The sequence below is a fragment of the Zeugodacus cucurbitae genome, chromosome 6, assembly GCF_028554725.1.
Source record: "Zeugodacus cucurbitae isolate PBARC_wt_2022May chromosome 6, idZeuCucr1.2, whole genome shotgun sequence".
Classification (NCBI taxonomy): Eukaryota; Metazoa; Arthropoda; class Insecta; order Diptera; family Tephritidae; genus Zeugodacus; species Zeugodacus cucurbitae.
In genome coordinates this window covers 61,486,067-61,503,661 of record NC_071671.1, presented here as the reverse complement: position 1 = coordinate 61,503,661, position 17,595 = coordinate 61,486,067, and the positions used below count along the sequence as shown (strand labels likewise).

General features: G+C 34.4%; 2 protein-coding genes and 1 long non-coding RNA gene across 3 annotated transcripts; all 3 read right to left on the bottom strand.

The window, feature by feature from the left end:
* Nucleotides 1–10,409, bottom strand: LOC105209246 (uncharacterized). The gene is made up of 18 exons (XM_054233501.1): nt 10,126–10,409; nt 9,904–10,047; nt 9,678–9,831; nt 9,153–9,338; nt 8,516–9,087; nt 8,164–8,453; nt 7,971–8,106; nt 4,839–4,958; nt 4,707–4,770; nt 4,062–4,182; nt 3,876–4,004; nt 2,643–2,886; nt 2,425–2,568; nt 2,192–2,345; nt 1,235–1,420; nt 602–1,173; nt 242–531; nt 1–186 (listed from the first exon to the last, which is right to left on the bottom strand). The coding sequence occupies exons 1-18, from the start codon at nt 10,324–10,326 to the stop codon at nt 42–44; spliced, it is 3,852 nt and encodes a 1,283-aa protein (XP_054089476.1). The 5' UTR covers nt 10,327–10,409; the 3' UTR covers nt 1–41.
* On the bottom strand, nt 3,551–5,194 carry LOC128922527 (uncharacterized). The gene is made up of 6 exons (XR_008471744.1): nt 5,033–5,194; nt 4,839–4,958; nt 4,707–4,770; nt 4,394–4,612; nt 4,062–4,305; nt 3,551–4,004 (listed from the first exon to the last, which is right to left on the bottom strand). It is a non-coding gene; the product is annotated as an uncharacterized LOC128922527 (long non-coding RNA).
* A 1,662-nt stretch (nt 10,410–12,071) lies between the features above and the next one.
* On the bottom strand, nt 12,072–14,637 carry LOC105209244 (juvenile hormone esterase). Its single transcript, XM_011179551.3, has 7 exons — nt 14,397–14,637; nt 14,182–14,325; nt 13,964–14,117; nt 13,695–13,880; nt 12,977–13,542; nt 12,609–12,904; nt 12,072–12,372 (listed from the first exon to the last, which is right to left on the bottom strand). The coding sequence occupies exons 1-7, from the start codon at nt 14,589–14,591 to the stop codon at nt 12,186–12,188; spliced, it is 1,728 nt and encodes a 575-aa protein (XP_011177853.2). The 5' UTR covers nt 14,592–14,637; the 3' UTR covers nt 12,072–12,185.
* Between the last annotated feature and the right edge of the window lie 2,958 nt (nt 14,638–17,595).

Genomic DNA, 17,595 nt, shown 5'->3' with positions numbered 1-17,595 from the left:
TACAACTTTATATTCGGTTTTATTGCAAATAAAAAAGCATTTTAGCAATTTTGATATACTTTATCCCAAGTGTTCATTCGTTGAGTATTCCAAGTATTTCCAGTTTGGAAAGGTTCATCATCATCCAATATCGACAAATAATTGCAATTATTTGGAAAATCGTTACATTCTTGGATACCAGCATGACTGAAAAAAAGAGAACATGACACTCAAACGAAAAATTGTACTTAGATTCACTTACCCAGTTGAGGCAAAAGTCTGAAACAGTCGTACATAACGTTTAACCAAAGCTGCCTCAGGAGACCTCTTTGAATAACTATGTGATACTCCTCGTGGTCCTTCAAACAGGAATAACGAATCATCAGCATGTGTAGTACCGAAATCCTTTAAGCTATTTGAAAATATTTTCGAATATGAATAAGGCCCGCGGTAGTCAAAATTTATTATTCCTCTAAAATCATCGCGTGAAGAATTGATATTACTCGCTAGAAGTTTGTATGTTGGGTAAATGAAATACGCATCTCCCAAAAGCTAAAACAAAACAAAACAAACAAAAATTAAATATATTTACTTCATGCGTGAATATTTTATATTTATTTACCTCCAAAAACCCATTTAATGTGTAATCATTCAGTTCATAGCTATCGCCCATATACTCAGTTACCAATAAAGCTATATTATCTTTTGTGTCACACTTCGCAGGTAAATCCAATATATTGCTTAGCGACTTGTTAAAGTTACTATTGAAATCCTTACGTAATTTCTTATCAGTTGCCAATCGAAGTGCTACAACCAAACCCTCACCTTTGGCTGGAACATTACCAACAAACCAAGGTACTTCATGGCACATTCCAAACGGTATCTGTGGATCTTTTGTATCTTGCTCCTTTGTTAAGAATGCACCAGGCCAATTGACATTTTCAATATTCGGACGGAATGTTACAAACGGATACACATTCCAAAGTTTAAGATCATCGACAGCTCGAAGCAAAGTTTTAGGCTTGATTGAACGCAATGCTTGAACCAAACCAGCCGAACTTAAGTACTCAGCTTCACTCACACCAGCAGCTTTAGCCAATTTAATCACTTGTCCTCTTGGATCACTTAAAGGCACAGCGAATGGTGAGTTTGCGACACCACTCATCATAACCGCGTTATGGAATAGCGGTGAGGCTGTGAAAATAAGAACGGAGGTTCCAAATAAAACAGATATTCATTATATCTTTGGGCTTACCCTTTTTATCTCTAGTCACTAAGTGTAAATGAACAGCAGCAGCACCAGCGCTATGGCCGAAAATTGTCACACTGTTGGGGTCACCACCAAAAGCCGATATATACTTGTTAACCCATTTTAGTGCTAAATTCTGATCTTTAAGGCCAAAATTTCCCGTCATCTCCGTGTCGTTCGTAGATAAGAAACCTGTTGAGAATAACACACATACATATTATTAAAATTCGGGTATAATCGAGTATTTGATACTCTCGCAATTGGAGGTATAGGAAATAATGATCATATTTTAACCGATTTCTGACACAGAGGCTCATGATTAAAACAAAAATATTCCATAAGAATTTCGATCAAATATCTGAAAGATTTACCGAAATTTTCGGTGACAGGCACTTTGGTTTTCATATTCGATATCAAGGAGCTTGAAAAGTTATAGTCCGATTTCGAAAATTTGTAAACGAAAGAGATTTTGTACAAATATATTTCGAGTATCTTCATTGGTTCTTAATTTATATATTGCAAAGTGAACGAATTATATTGATAAATCATTGGTTTGTGAGCCAAAAGTGCACGACGCCACAGCCATTTATCATTTTTTTTATAAAGCTGATTGCAGCTCTGTCCCATCATATCTTCTGTAAAAGTTTTTCGAACTGTTTTCGTTACGGGTCAATGTACTTTTAGTAGTTTGCAACATAACCTTTATATATATGGGGATGAGCATGATTATTATCCGATTTCACCCATTTTATAGACGCATGATGGGAAATGGCTCCTATAAATTTGGTTTATGTAGCTTTGGTAGACATATTGATCATTTTGATATATAAGTATAACCCTAACAACCGTTAGGTGAGCAAAACTATTATACTCTGTACGACATGTACCGAGAGTATAAGATATTAATATTATCAATTTAATATCAAAATAAAGAATTATTATTCGAAATCTTATATCACTTACCAAATGGACCCAAGCGATAAGCAGGCACTACCAGAATTACGTCATTCGTATCCATAAAATATTGTGGTCCTACACTGTCTGGACTCGGTGAACCACTGAAAAATCCACCACCGTGTATGTAAAACATTACTGGCAATTTCCCACCGGCTCGATGCTACAAACATAAGCGGACATGTTAATTTGAAATCAAAATGTAGGTCCAATAAATTTAGTATATAGTTAGTATTAGTTACCAATGGACGATATATGTTCAAGTACAGACAATCCTCTGAACCGGTTATCGGTTTTAATTCACTAATATAATCACGCTGTATACAATCTGGCTTTGGATATAATGCTGACACGGTGCCATCCCAGAGTTCAGCTTCTTCAGGATTCTTAAATTAGATTATTCATTTTAATACAGTTACACTCAAGCATTGTTTGTGAGACGCATTCACTTTTTACTTACACTAAATCTCAAATTACCGATGGGTGGTTTGGCATACGGTATACCCAGGAAGGCTTCAAATGAATAACTATCATAACCGGACATATACCTGCCGAGCACACAGGATAAACCGTCGAAGCATACCTTCGGCAAACTGGCTTTTATCGGACCCACATTCGAATAAAACACCAAAAATGTTAACCACAATAGAATTCCTTTCATTACTGCGACACTTCGAAAGATACTGGTAAAGATACGAGAAAAAGCAATTTGTTAAAAAATCAAACTCAACTCAAATCTTTTATACTAAACCAGAAGTAATTAGGCCGTAATTGCAAATGTAACGTTATAGATAAACAAATTTATGCAGATCTTCGTAACGATTTCAAATAAATTAGCATATTTTAAACATTAGGGTGCGTGTGTTATAAAACCAAAATAGAAAAGGTTATTTTTAGTTATTTATAATTGTATTATAAAATAATTAAAAATTTGGTTTATTATTGTGAAAGCAATCAAATTTAGCCTTATAGGTCAAATAAATCATATATACTGGGTTCCCTGAATGTGTGAATATCAGTTTGGTGAATGTTTGGAAACATGCTGATTCTTATAAAAAAAAACAACTAATTGTTTTTGAATAAGCTCATGACATTTGTAGTAGGTCTAAGCAAAGATTGTACAAATGATTAATTGTCTAGTCGAAACAGACATTTGATTTTTAGACTAATTATACGAGTATATACTTATTTGTCTATATACTCGAGTACGAGGTCAGCTCAAAATAAATTAACTTTTCAAATTATAAATATTCAAACTACTTTTAAATTATTTATTAGCGATTCGAGCTTTTCTAAAATGCCCCAAAATACGAAACTCTTTCGGGCGCTCTTTTTACGCATAAGTATGTATAACTGTCAACTGAACTCTCAAGAAATTCGATTATCAAAGCTCTTTCAAAACAAAGGCTCAGAAAATGTACTCAAAGAAGAAAAGAGCGCAAATTATACTTCGATTCAGATAGTACCTATTGAGTAAGTAACCAAAGAATTTTTTTAGGTTCCACGAGGAATAATACCCGCCGACTACCTTGAACACAGCAAAATAATCAGTAAAAAATATTACCTTGCTTATTGGATCGATTGGTGGTCGGGACCAAAGTTAGACCCAAAATATTTAAGCCTCATACAGTTACAAGTATAACTGTATATTCGGTTTTATTGCAATAAAAAAGCAATTTAGCAATTTGTATACACATCATCCCAAATGTTCATTCGTTGAGTGTTCCAAGTATTTCCAGTTTGGAATGGTTCATCATCATCCACTATCGACAAATAATTGCAATTATTTGGAAAATCGTTACATTCTTGGATACCAGTATGACTGAAAGAACGAGAATATGATACTGATACAAAAAAAACTATACTTAGATTCACTTACCCAGTTGAGGCAAAAGTCTGAAACAGGCGTACATAACGTTTAACCAAAGCTGCCTCAGGAGACCTCTTTGGGTAGCGATGTGATACTCCTCGTGGTCCTTCAAACAGGAATAACAAATCATCTATGTGTGCAGTGCCGAAATCTTTTAAGCTATTTGAGTATATTTTCGAATATGTATAAGACCCGCGGTAGTCAAAACTTATTATTCCTCTAAAATCATCGCGTGAAGAATTGATATTACTCGCTAGAAGTTTGTATGTTGTTGAAATAAAACAACACAAACAAAAATTAAATATAATTACTTCATGCGTGTATATTTTATATATATTTACCTTCAAAAAGCCATTCAATGTATAATCATTCAATTCGTATCTACCGTCCATATATTCTGTTACCAATAAATCCGTAATCATGATTATTATCCGATTTCACCCATTTTATAGACGCATGATGGGAAATAGCCCCTATAAATTTGGTTTATGTAGCTTTGGTAGACATATTGATCATTTTGATATATAAGTATAACCCTAACAACCGTTAGGTGAGCAAAACTATTGCACGACATGTACCGAGAGTATAAAATATTAATATTATCAATTTAATATCAAAATAAAGAATTATTATTCGAAATCTCATATCACTTACCAAATGGACCCAAGCGATAAGCTGGTATGTAAAACATTACTGGCAATTTCCCATCGGCACGCTGCTATAAAAATAAACTGATATGCAATTGAAAAACCAAAATATAGGTCAACTAAATTTAGTATTAGTTACCAATGGGCGATATATGTTCAAGTACAGACAATTCTCTGAACCGGTTATCGGTTTTAATGCACTGTCATTATTGCGCGGTATACAATCGGTGCCATCCCAGAGTTCAGCTTCTTCAGGATTCTTAAATTTGATTATACATTTTAATACAGTTACACTCAAACAATGCTTGTGAGACGCATTCACTTTTTACTTACACTACTCTTATTAAATTAAACTCTTATTAAATTAAAAGAATAGCTATCAAAGCATACTTTCGGCAAACTGGATCGTATCGGACTCAAATTCAAACAAAACACCAAAACTGTTAACCACAATATAATTCCTTTAAAAATCAAACTTTATCGAAAACATTTAAACTAAACCAGAAGTAATTAGGCCGTAATTGCAAATGTGAGCATTTGGCTCTAAGAAAATATATATGTATATCCCCGTCATAGATAAACAAATTTATGCAGATCTTCGTAACGATTTCAAATTAATTAGCTAACTGAGCACATTTTGAACATTAACCTGAGTGTTTACTAAAACTAAAATAAGAAAAAGCTATTTATTTAAATTATATTAGAGAGATATGTATATTTAAAATCATTTACTTTTTATCATTAACACTCAAACTCGGCCCGAATAGCTGAAATAAGTATTTTTTGCTGAAAATCTGTAAAGTTGAATTCATATTAGGTGGGTTTTAGGATATAGGCTTATCTTTAAGAAAAAATAAGTAAGGAAAGGCTAAGTTCGGGTGCAACCGAACATTTTATACTCTCGCAATTTATTGATATAGTTTTATTAAGATAACACAAAATTTGACCCATATGAGGGCTGAGGTAATTCCTGAACCAATTTCACCAATTTTCACCATCAAGGTGCACTATATCCAAGACTATAAAGCCCACCGGAAGTTTGTTAATCCGAAAATAAGGTATATTGGAGCTAGGGGGACACGATTTTAACAATTTTTGGTAAAGAAGACACACTATTAGAAGAAAAAAAATCTTTCGGAATAAAATTAAAAAATCTGAGAGATTTAACGATATTTTCGGTGAAAAATTACCCTTAGGCACTGAGTTCTTCATGTTCGATATCCGGGGTATTGAAAAGTTATAGTCCGATTTAGACAAGTTTTCCACAATTGATGCCACACCTCAAATACAGTATTTAGGTAAAGTTTTATTCCGCTATTTTCATCGGTTCCTTATGTATACATTATAAAGTGAAGGAATCAGATGGAATTCAAAATTTAGTTATTTGGAATGTAGTCGTGGTTGTGAACCGATTTCGCCCACTTTTCATCCGTGTCATCAGTGTATATACCGCATTTCATTGAAATCGGTCGAGTAGATTCTGAGATATGGTTTTTGACCCATAAGTGCGCGACGATAGACTTATTTTTCATTTTTTTTAAATCTGAGTGCAGTTCCTTTCTGTCATTTATTCTATACAAATTAGTGTTTCTGACGTTTTTTGTTAGTGAGTTAACTCATTTAGTGGTGTGTGATGGGGTACTTGAGAGAAATGATGCGAAATATATACAAAAGACTTAGTGGGAACCACGCCCACTTCTCCAAAAAAATATAATACATCCAATTATGACCCTTCCTCGTGAGATCCTTTGTACCAAATCTTACTTTTATATCTTATTTATGGTTTAGTTATGACACTTTATGTGTTTTCGATTTCCGCCATTTTGTGGGCGTGGCAGTAGTCGGATTTCGCCAATTTTTAATAGCAACGTTTTCGCGGTCCCAAGGATGTGTTTCAAGTTTCGTCAAGATATCTTAATTTTTACTAAATTTATCTGTTGCCTGGACGGACAGATAGACATTCGCATTTCAACTTGTCTCATCACCCTGATGATTTTGGCATATATAACTCTATATCTAACTCGTTTAGTTTTATGACTTACAAACAACCGTTATGTGCACAAAACTATAACTAAGAGACTTTGTTGCGAGAGCATAAAAAACAACTTTTTGAAATATGGTACAATCTCGTAAACTACTAAAGCTATATCACCGAAACTCTCAGGGGTCTTTTTCTTCAGGTACTTTCCCATACAAAGGCTATGCAGAAAACTCCTAAAAATGCTTTAATTCAGTAAGGTAAACCAGTAAGGAAACCTTAAATTTCATTATACAGATGGTGGTGCAGCTCTGCATTTGAATTGGTATACATAATTTGATTTTTTGGCTCCGCCCAGTTACGGGACAAAAACCATATCTCCGAAACTACTCGACAAATTCCAATTAAATTCTGCTCATATCTTCCTGGCTTCTTAATAATATGTTATGAAAATTGTCCAAATCGGTTTACAATCACGCCTACCTCCAATATACGAGAACTTTGAAGTCGATCTGAATCGCTAGTGAAGATATCGGAAGAGCACTTTGCACAAATACTGCAATTTTAGAGTGGCATCGCCCTTTTAAAAATCGGACCATAAGTATTCAAGGCCCCATATAAGGAACATAAGGACCTCAGAGTTTCGAATAAATTTTTTACCGAAAATATCGGTAAGTCTCTCAGATATTTTGAAGAAATTCAGAGGGAATATTTTGCTTCTAATAATATGTTTCCGTGCCAAAAATGAGTGAAATCGGGTCAATAAAACATATTTAAACGGTATATTGAGAAAATTCTACCTCTTCTCCCATGACGTATCCAAAAAAAGGTTTTGTTTTTGCGAGAGTATAAAAATAGTTCGTTTCCAATGCTTTTGATCTGAATCAGAATAACGACAATATCATATAATTCCTAATTTATGTATATCTGGTAACTGAATTCTTTGAGAGTTCAGTTATGAAAGCTCTTTCAAAACAAAGGTTCAGAAAATGTAATCAAAGCAAAAAGAGAGCAAATGATCTTTCGATTCAGATAGTAACTATTGAGTAAGCTGGACAGATCTTTGGCAATATTTTTTAGGTTTCACGTGGAATAATATTCTCCAACTACCTCGAACATAGCAAAATAATCAATAAACTATATTACCGTACTTTATTGAATCAATTAGTCGTCGAGACCAAAGTTAGACCAAACATGTTTATGCCCCATTATCACATTCATATGTACAATAACAAGTACAACTTTATATTCGGTTTTATTGCAATATTTGGCAATTTAGCAATTTTGATATACTTTATCCCAAATGTTCATTCGCTTAGTATTCCAAGTATTTCCAGTTTGGAATGGTTCATCATCATCATTCACTATAGACAAATAATTGCAATTATTCGGAAAATCGTTATCAGTACATTCTTGGATGTCAGCATAACTGAAAGAACGAGAATATGATACTGATACAAAAAAAACTATACTTAGATTCACTTACCCAGTTGAGGCAAAACTCTGAAACAGGCGTACATAACGTTTAACCAAAGCTGCCTCAGGAGACCTCTTTGGGTAGCGATGTGATACTCCTCGTGGTCCTTCAAACAGGAATAACGAATCATCTGCGTGTGCAGTACCGAAATCCTTTAAGCTGTTTGAATATATTTTCGAAAATGAATAGGGTCCGCGGTAGTCAAACTTTATTATTCCTCCAAAATCATCGCGTGAAGAATTGATATTACTCTCAAGAAGTTTGTATGTTGGATGAATAAAAACTGCATCTCCCAAAAGCTAAAAAGGAAACGTATATTAAATATAATTACTTCATGCGTGAATATTTTATATTTATTTACCTCCAAAAAGCCATTTAATGTATAATCATTCAGTTTGTATCTACCCTCCATATACTCAGTTACCAATGAATCTATATTATCTTTTGTGTCACACTTCGCAGGTAAATCCAATATAATGCTTAGCGACTTGGTGAAGTTACTATTGAATTCCTTTTGTAATTTCGTATCACTTACCAATCGAAGTGCTATACCCAAACCCTCACCCTTGGCCGGTACATTACCAACGATCCAAGTTACGTTATGGCACTTTCCAATTGATATTTGTGGATTTTTTGTATTTTGCTTATTTGTCAAGAATGCACCAGGCCAATTGACATTTTCAATATTCGGACGGAATGTTACAAGCGGATGCACATTCCAAAGTTTAAGATCATCGACAGCTCGTAGCAAAGTTTTTGGCTTGATTGAACGCAATGCTTGAACCAAACCAGCCGAACTTAAGTACTCAGCTTCACTCACACCAGCAGCTTTAGCCAATTTAATGACTTGACCTTTTGGATCACTTAAAGGCACAGCGAATGGGGAGTTTGCGACACCACTCATCATAATAGCGTTTTGGAATAGAGCAGAATCTGTGAACATAAGATATTGTTTCCAAATAGAACATACATATATTCTTATTGTCTTTAGGAATTACCATTTGTATGTCCATTAAGTAAGTGTAAATGAACCGATACAGCACCAGCGCTATGTCCGAAAATTGTCACACTGTTGGGGTCACCACCAAAAGCCGATATATACTTGTTAACCCATTTCAGTGCTAAATGCTGATCTTTAAGACCATAATTTCCCGTCATCTCCGTATCATTCGTAGATAAGAAACCTGTTAAGTAACATACATAGATAATATTAAAATTAACAAGAAAGGAAGTCTAAATTCGGTGTAACCGAACATTTTATACTCTCGTAATGTATATTTGTAATTTCAATAAGATGACTGATGATGAATCGAGTTTTTATAGAAATTTGTTCAAAGTTTTATTCCGGTATCTTCATTGCTTATTAATTTCTAAATTGCAAAGTAAACGAATCAGACAAAATTCAAAATTGATGGTGGTATGATGGGAAATTGCCAACCAGGAAGTTTCTATCAATTAGAACCGAGACTACGCTCTAGTGTGATAATATGTTGTGGTTTTCAGCAAAACGTTGTATCACTTACCAAATGGACCCACGCGATAAGCTGGCACTACCAAAATTACGTCATTCGTATCCATAAAATATTGGGGTCCTACACTGTCTGGACTCGGTGAACCAGAGGAAAAATCACCACTATGTATGTAAAACATTACTGGCAATTTCCCACCGGCACGTTGCTATAAATATAAACGGATATGCTACTGTAAAACAAAAATATAGGCCAACCAAATTTAGCATATATTAGTTACCAATGGGCGATATATGTTCAAGTACAGACAATCCTCTGAACCGCTGATCGTTTTTAATGTAGTGGAATAATCACGCTGTATACAATCCGGCTTGGGACGTAATGCTGACAAAGTGCCATCCCAAAGTTCAGCTTCTTCAGGATTCTTAAATTAGATTATATATGTATTTTAATACAGTTACACTCAAGCATTGCTTGTGAGACGCATTCACTTTTTACTTACACTAAATCTCAAATTACCGATGGGTGGTTTGGCATACGGTATACCCAGGAAGGCTTCAAACGAATAACTATCATAACCGGCCATATACTTGCCGTGCACACAGGATAAACCGTCAAAGCATACCGTCGGCGAACTGGCTCGTATCGGATCCAAATTCGAACAAAACACCAAAAATGTTAACCACAATATAATTCCTTTCATCACTGCGACACTTCGATAGATATTGATAGATATACTAGTAGAAGCAATTTGTTTAAAATCCAACTTACTTAAAACTTTTATACTGAACCAGAAGTAATTAGGTCGGTAAATGTAGCACAAATGTGACTTTGTAAATCGCGTTATAGATAAACAAATTTATGCAGATATTCGCAGCAATTGGAAACAAATTAGCTAAACGAGCACGTTTTGAGCAATAGGGTGCATGTCATAAAAATGATTTTCTGAAGCCCGAATGTATCTACAAAAATATATGAATATTTTAAAAAATTTAATAATAAAAATTTAAACATTTTTTTCAAAAATTTGTTTAGAGAACTATTTTGAATACACAAATTTTTATACTCTCGCAACAAAAGTCGCTAAGAGAGTATTATAGTTTTGTTCACATAACTGTTGTTTATAAGTCAAAAACTAAACAAGTTAGATATAGGGTTATATATATCAAAATGATCAGGGTGACGAGACGAGTCAAAATCCGAATGTCTGTATATCCGTCCGTCCGTCCGTGCAACGGATAACTTGAGTTAAAATTGAGAAAAATGGCGAAAGCCGAAAACACATAAAGTGCCATAACTAAGCCATAAATAAAGCTATGGAAATAAAATTTGGTACAAAGGATCGCATTATGAAGGGACATACATATTTGGATATAAGTTTTTTGCACATATCTCGCAAACCAATAGAGCTATGTAAACCAAACTTTCTGCAGTCGTTTTTTTGACCACTTCTTAAAACAGTCCAAAAATGAAATAAATCGGATAATAACCACCCCCACCTCCCATACAAAAGTTAGGTTGAAAATTACTAGAAGTGGGTTAACTCACTAACGAAAAACGTCAGAAACACTAAACTTTACAGATGGAATTGCAGAAGGATGCTGCACTCAGATTTTTCTACAAAATGGAAAATAGGCGTGGCATTGCCCACTTAGGGGTCAAAAATCATATCTCAGGAACTAATCGACCGATTCGAATGAAATTCGGTATATAATATTTTCTTGACACCCTGATGACACGTGTGGATGAAATCGGTTCACAACCACATCAACTTCCCATGTAGCTCAATTTTGAACTCCATCTTATTTCTTCACTTTATAGTATATACATAAGGAACCTATGAAGATAGCGAAATAAAATTTTACACAAATACTGTATATGATCTGTGGCATCACTTGTGTAAAAATTGTCGAAATCGGACCATAACTTTCCAAAGCCCCGAATATCGAATATGAAAAATTCAGTGCCCCATGGTAATTTTTCACCGAAAATTTTGTTAAATCTCTCAGGTGTCTTAATTTAATTTAGAGGAAATATTTTTCTTCTAATAGTGTAACTTCCCCTAGCTCTCATATACCTAATTATAGGATTTTCAAATTGGATCAAATTGTGTGTTGTCTTAATAAAACTATATCAATAAATTGCGAGAGTATAAAATGTTCGGTCGCACCCGAACTTAGCCTTTCCTTACTTGTTTTATCTTGTTTTCTATTTTTTTCCAAGACATCGAATTTGGCCCGGATTAATCAAATAAGACATTTTTGTAGGGTTTCCTGGATCTGGGAAGACGATTTCACATTGAGTGGAAGTAATATACTTATTAATCGTACTCCTTGTGTTAAATTTTGAAACGTATGTTAATTGTGAGCCATTGTTATGACATTTAAATGATATTTGGGCTTTAAAACTTACCTATAAGCTGCAGGATAAAGATAGGACATACATAAATATTTCTAACCCATTTTTACGTGCAATTTTAATTATATATACAATTTTCAAAATACAAACTACTATTCCTTTTTTTTTTTGTTTTTGTACAATTTTTGTTCTAGCACTATAGCATTAGATATCAAATAGAATTTTTTCAACATACTCCCACAACTTCATCCGTTCCACATTCCATTCATTCCCGACATGGAATAATTCCGTATCATTGACAATAGACAAATAGTCGCAAATGCCTGATCCATCATGTCGGTCAAACTGATCTTTCGAACAAGGGTTCATTTTATCAAAGGCTTCAACATTGCTGGAAACAAAAATAAAAATATGTCATCGAAGGTGGCGCTTACATTTTGATAACAGTTTAGTCGATAATCTCATTTTTTGACAAATAGATAATCTTCCGAGAAAGACTTAAATCTCTTTTAGCACATACCGTGAAGGAGTGGCTTTATAATACAAAATATTGTCCCAACCAGGACTTAAACACATGAAAATAACACAGTACTAACAGCTCAGTCTGTCATTTTTGTTTGTACTTACCCAGTTTTAGCATACTCAACATGTAGTGCCACGTATCTCTTAACCAACTGCGCCTCAAGTGTTGATTTCGCATATCCTTTTGGAGCTAAGAAGGGCATACGAAATAGATATAGCAAATCATCAACGTGAACAGCGCCGAAATTCCTTGAGGTGCCTGTAAAAATCTCAGAATATGTATATGGCCCACGGTAGCCGAATTTAATTATTCCCGTTAGACTATTTGCTCTACCACCAGAATAAACATTCGCAGCTATAGTTTTGTATAATGGGTAAGTAAAGAAGCAATCACCCAAAAGCTAAATGGAATTGAAAATAAACCAAATGAAAGTAATGTCTCGATATAATATGTTTCTATGTTCCATAGTTACCTCGAGAAAGCCATCAATTGTGTTTTCATTCAACTCACGTACGCCACCCATATATTCCACTACTAAACGTTCTATTACGTCATCGACTCTTTCCGGATATTCGGTGCCACTCAGTTCAATAACTAATTTGAACAATTCATTAAAGTTCTTATTGAAGTCCGCTTGTAAAGCCAGATCCGAATATAGCCTTAGCGCCATCACAGTACCTTCTCCAATTGGTGAAGTATAACCACCAATCCATGGCACAGTTTTCGGCATATCTGGGCTTCCAATTAATTTGTACATATCTGCGGTTATGAAAGGTTCCGGCCATGTTTCTTGTTCAATGGTGGTACGAAAAGTACCGAAGGGGTATAAATTCCATATTTTTAGGTCAGCACCAGCCTTTAACAAATCCGTTGCTTGCGTATTGCGTAGAGCATCAGCTAGTTCACTTGAAGACATTTTGTTTGCATTTGTAATTCCCATACCCGTAGCTAATTGAATAACCTGTGATTTCTGATCAATTTTCCGGATGAAAGGACAATTTGCTTGGCCACTCATTAATACAGCATTGCGAAACAAACCTTCCAAGAGTCATATTATTGATTAGTAAGCAATTCACCAACCCATATTTTCTTATAAGATTGTGGATATAAGACAAATCAATTTTTTACAGTGTAAATAATATATTCCCAAAGCTAGGGTATCAATACATATGTATATACAAATCGTATACCTTTTGAAGCAGGGCTTAACATGTGGAAATGTGCAGAAATACTGCCAGCACTATGACCAAAAATAGTTACACGCGAAGCATCACCTTCGAAGGCGCTAATATATTTTTGAACCCATTTCATAGCCATGTTCTGGTCCTTAAGTCCAAAGTTACCGGTCATATGCTCGTCGCCAGTACTGAGAAAACCTACAGACAACAAGAATTAAGATTATCATACATTATACAGGGTACTTTAAACGAAGGACGACGAATAAAATAAAAGCACCCACCAAATGGACCTAAACGATATGCGATTAATACCAATATAACCTCATTAGTTTCCATAAAATAATCAGGCGCAATATTTGAGGGATTTGGAGAGCCCGCAAACAATGCTCCACCGTGTATGTAGAATAAAACTGGCAGTTTCTCAGCGGTATGATTCTAAAAGTTACAAAAAAGCTGAAATAATTGAAAAACAAAATTTTTCGAGCGCTCTTTTTTTTACCTTGGGACGGTACAAATTCAAGTAAAGACAATCCTCGTCACCATACAGAATAGGTGTTGGCGGAATTGTGTTATATTGAATGCAATCAGCTCTCGGTTCCTTGGCCATAATTTTGTCCTGCCATGGTTCGACTGGTAAAGGATTCTATTATATAAATAAAATATGAGCTTTGCTATGAAATATTCTATTCTCGGTAGGCTTTCAAGCTTTCTTACCTTAAATCGCAATTCACCGATCGGTGATTTTGCATATGGTATGCCGTAGAATGCCTCGTATTGTTGCCCATCATTACCTGTTACATAAATACCTTCAATGCAACCCAATTGATCAATACACACTTCGGGAACATCCGCTTGCGTTGCGGAAAACTTGAAATAATTTGCAACAAGCACAACGAGTAGTGCATACATTTTGTTAATCAATTTTTAGAGCACAGATTAAATGATTGATTCGAGTGTTATTTGCAGCAGCTTTTATAGGTTTTCGCCGATTTTAAAAGTCAGCAGCGGATTGCGTGTTTCGAAGCACAAAACATTATATATTTATATATATTTACAATAATAATATGTGTATTTTTTCTATTTGTTTTTAATTAGCACATGTAAATATGTATATATTATATATAAAATACAGTATATTTTTAAAATATTAAGAATGTTCTTATTTTCATGGAATTTCGAAATTCATAGGTCTTTAACCTATTCAAATTGAGGTTAGTTTAAATTTAGCAACGGACAAGGCAAAACTGTATTATAAGATTGATAAATGTTCAGTGATTACTCAGAACAAAAATATCTTTGATTACTTTAGGTGAGCATGGGTGTCTCTTATGGGCTGGAATCTCTCAAAGTCTACGTAAAAGTATGTTAACAATGACTAATTGAATTAAATGACCTTGGAAAATGCGGACTCCAAAAATAAATGCAGTGCTCAGAGGAAACTATACAATTTAGGTGTCTTATCAGCAACAAACAACTAAAAAAAATTATTTGCTAAATGCAAAAGAGACTGATCGAAATCAAATGGTAAGACTTTCAGAAAGCATAATACATGAAATGAACTCCCTCAGATGCTCGGAGTATTCTTAAAATAGACATACAACTTTTTCGTACGATCGTAAAAACGTTCGAACCGCAGATCGACGATCTATCGTATCAAAACTGAGCTCGTTCCCACCGTAACTTCGCATGCGTGTTTGATTTGCGTGTTCAGGGGTGCTGAAAACATTTAATATAACCAAATGCTTAACAATAAAAGTACTTAATTTACTTGTAAACTATTCATACTATAATTATAGTCAATATTCACTGAATAATAGATCGATACTGCAAATGTGATATATTGATTCGAATAATAGAGTAATTGAAAACTGTATTGATAATATAATGGTGGCCTGTAACTACAATGTTGGTAATAATATATATGGCACACAAAAAGTATATGTTCCTCAGCTTCAATTGACCCTAATTGTTCTTTTAATAAGATGTTTCCGCTTCGAAGATTTTGATATGAAATCAATATATTGTCTGCACAGAAGGCAATTTATGGATTTACACAATTTGAACAACCTGTCACATCTGAGAGTAGGAAGTAGGATAATCACGTATTGATGTTGACGAAAATAATACGTAGGATAAAGCTGATATCTGTAAAACTGTTCTGATTGGACACCGATTTTTATATTTTTGGAATTTTTTTTTTAAAGAAATTGTTGAGAACTAAGAAAACATGTTTCCCACTTTGCGTAATAAACCTTTTGCAATATTTGAAACGTTAGCAAAGCTTTTAAAATTGGAGTGCAATAAAACTAACGCGAAAATTCATTTATTTAGTCGTCTACAGTAGAACTCCAATAATCCGAACTCCGACTATCCGAATCGCCGATTATTAAGTCTAAGTGCGCTATTATTCTTCCCTCCGCGAAGCCAGTGTTTGCGCGTCAAGTCTTGACTTGACTTGTCTTAACTTGCCGTTGTGCCTACACTGACTTCCCCGCACGAAGTGGAAGTGGAAGAAGAACTTTCTGCTGATGTTGAAGTAGACGCTGGACCATCAGCTAGTGAAGCATTTGCCGGCCTTGAGACTGCTTTGAAGTGGATGGAGCGTCAGCCCGAGTGTGACCACTTGCAACTGCTCAAGCGAATGCGTAACCTGGCTGCCCGAAAACGGTTGAAGACCGCAAAACAGCTTACATTGGCGGAGATGTTTAAAAAACAATGATTTTTATTTCTAAACTTGTACATAAGTACATTTTATTTATATTTAAAACATGTGAAAATTTCATGTTTCTTTCATTTAATTCAATAAAAAATAGTGTAATATCAAAACGTAGCTTTTATTCTCTACAATGGCAATTTAAAAAAAATCCGATTATCCGAATATTTGATTATCCGAATGGGTCCCGGTCCCCATTAATTCGGATAATTGGAGTTCTACTATACTTTGTTTCTACGGGTATATTATGCAAATTCTAAACGTCGAAACCCTACTCAAACTCAAGCCTTTGGGTCATTCACGATTGCTCCTATGCTTGTAAAACGACTACACTTAAGTTTCTCTTTATTTCTGGAAATAGGAAAAAGTCAGACGGATGGCAATGTCTGACGAATATGAATAATATTGTTTTGGGCCGAAAATTCTCGAACAAGCAACGAAGTGTGATCTTTTAACAAAAGAAAATCGCCAAGATCCTAAAAACACGTCCAATATTAGTGAGTGCTATAAGTTTCAAAAAATAAAATTCCCGCTATTTTTTGAACATACCTTGCACTTACTATTTCATGAAAACTGCTAATAATACAGCCCTTATAACCGTTAAATTAGTTCAAATATTGGAAGATGGGCGTGACACTGCTTACTTATGAACTTCTATATATCACCAATTTCATATCTCAATCATCATACAGTGGAACTTCCATAACTCGAACTTCTATAACTCGACGATCTCCATAACTCGAACACTTGAATTGGCAATAGCGTTTAGGAGCAAAATTTCACACAAATTTCCTTGCCTAACTCGAAGTTCTCCATAACTCGAACTCTTGAAGAGGCAATAGAAGGCAACTTTCATACAAATTTCCTTCCATAAATCGAACTTTTTGGTCAGGACGTAATACAAAATTTAAAATTTTACTATCGAGGCAGAATCTTAAAAGAGTATCTCTATATCGTATGGAGGCAAACAAAAAATATAATATTACACTTATGGATTGCATAAATCATCTAACAAAGGCATGGCATATAGACGGCAAGAGCCAATAATAGGAAACTGCAACAAACAAAATTACAGAATACATGTTTTAACGTATGTAATTAATACTTTATGCGAAGTTAATAAATAGAACAGTGTATAAATCTATATTTTACAGCTTTTTTGAAAATTTATATGTTTTAATGAAAATTCTATAACTCGAA

Excerpts from the sequence above, each read along its gene's own strand:
- LOC105209246 (XM_054233501.1), bottom strand. The coding sequence starts at position 10,326 with ATGAAAGGAATTATATTGTGGTTAACATTTTTGGTGTTTTGTTCGAAT. Across the intron at positions 9,832-9,903 it reads TGAACATATATCGCCCATTG|CAACGTGCCGGTGGGAAATT; the intron begins GTAACTAATATA and ends TTATATTTATAG. Across the intron at positions 9,339-9,677 it reads TTATCGCGTGGGTCCATTTG|GTTTCTTATCTACGAATGAT; the intron begins GTAAGTGATACA and ends GTTACTTAACAG.
- LOC105209244 (XM_011179551.3), bottom strand. The coding sequence starts at position 14,591 with ATGTATGCACTACTCGTTGTGCTTGTTGCAAATTATTTCAAGTTTTCC. Across the intron at positions 12,905-12,976 it reads CAATTGATGGCTTTCTCGAG|CTTTTGGGTGATTGCTTCTT; the intron begins GTAACTATGGAA and ends AATTCCATTTAG. Across the intron at positions 12,373-12,608 it reads GTTGAGTATGCTAAAACTGG|CAATGTTGAAGCCTTTGATA; the intron begins GTAAGTACAAAC and ends TTTTGTTTCCAG.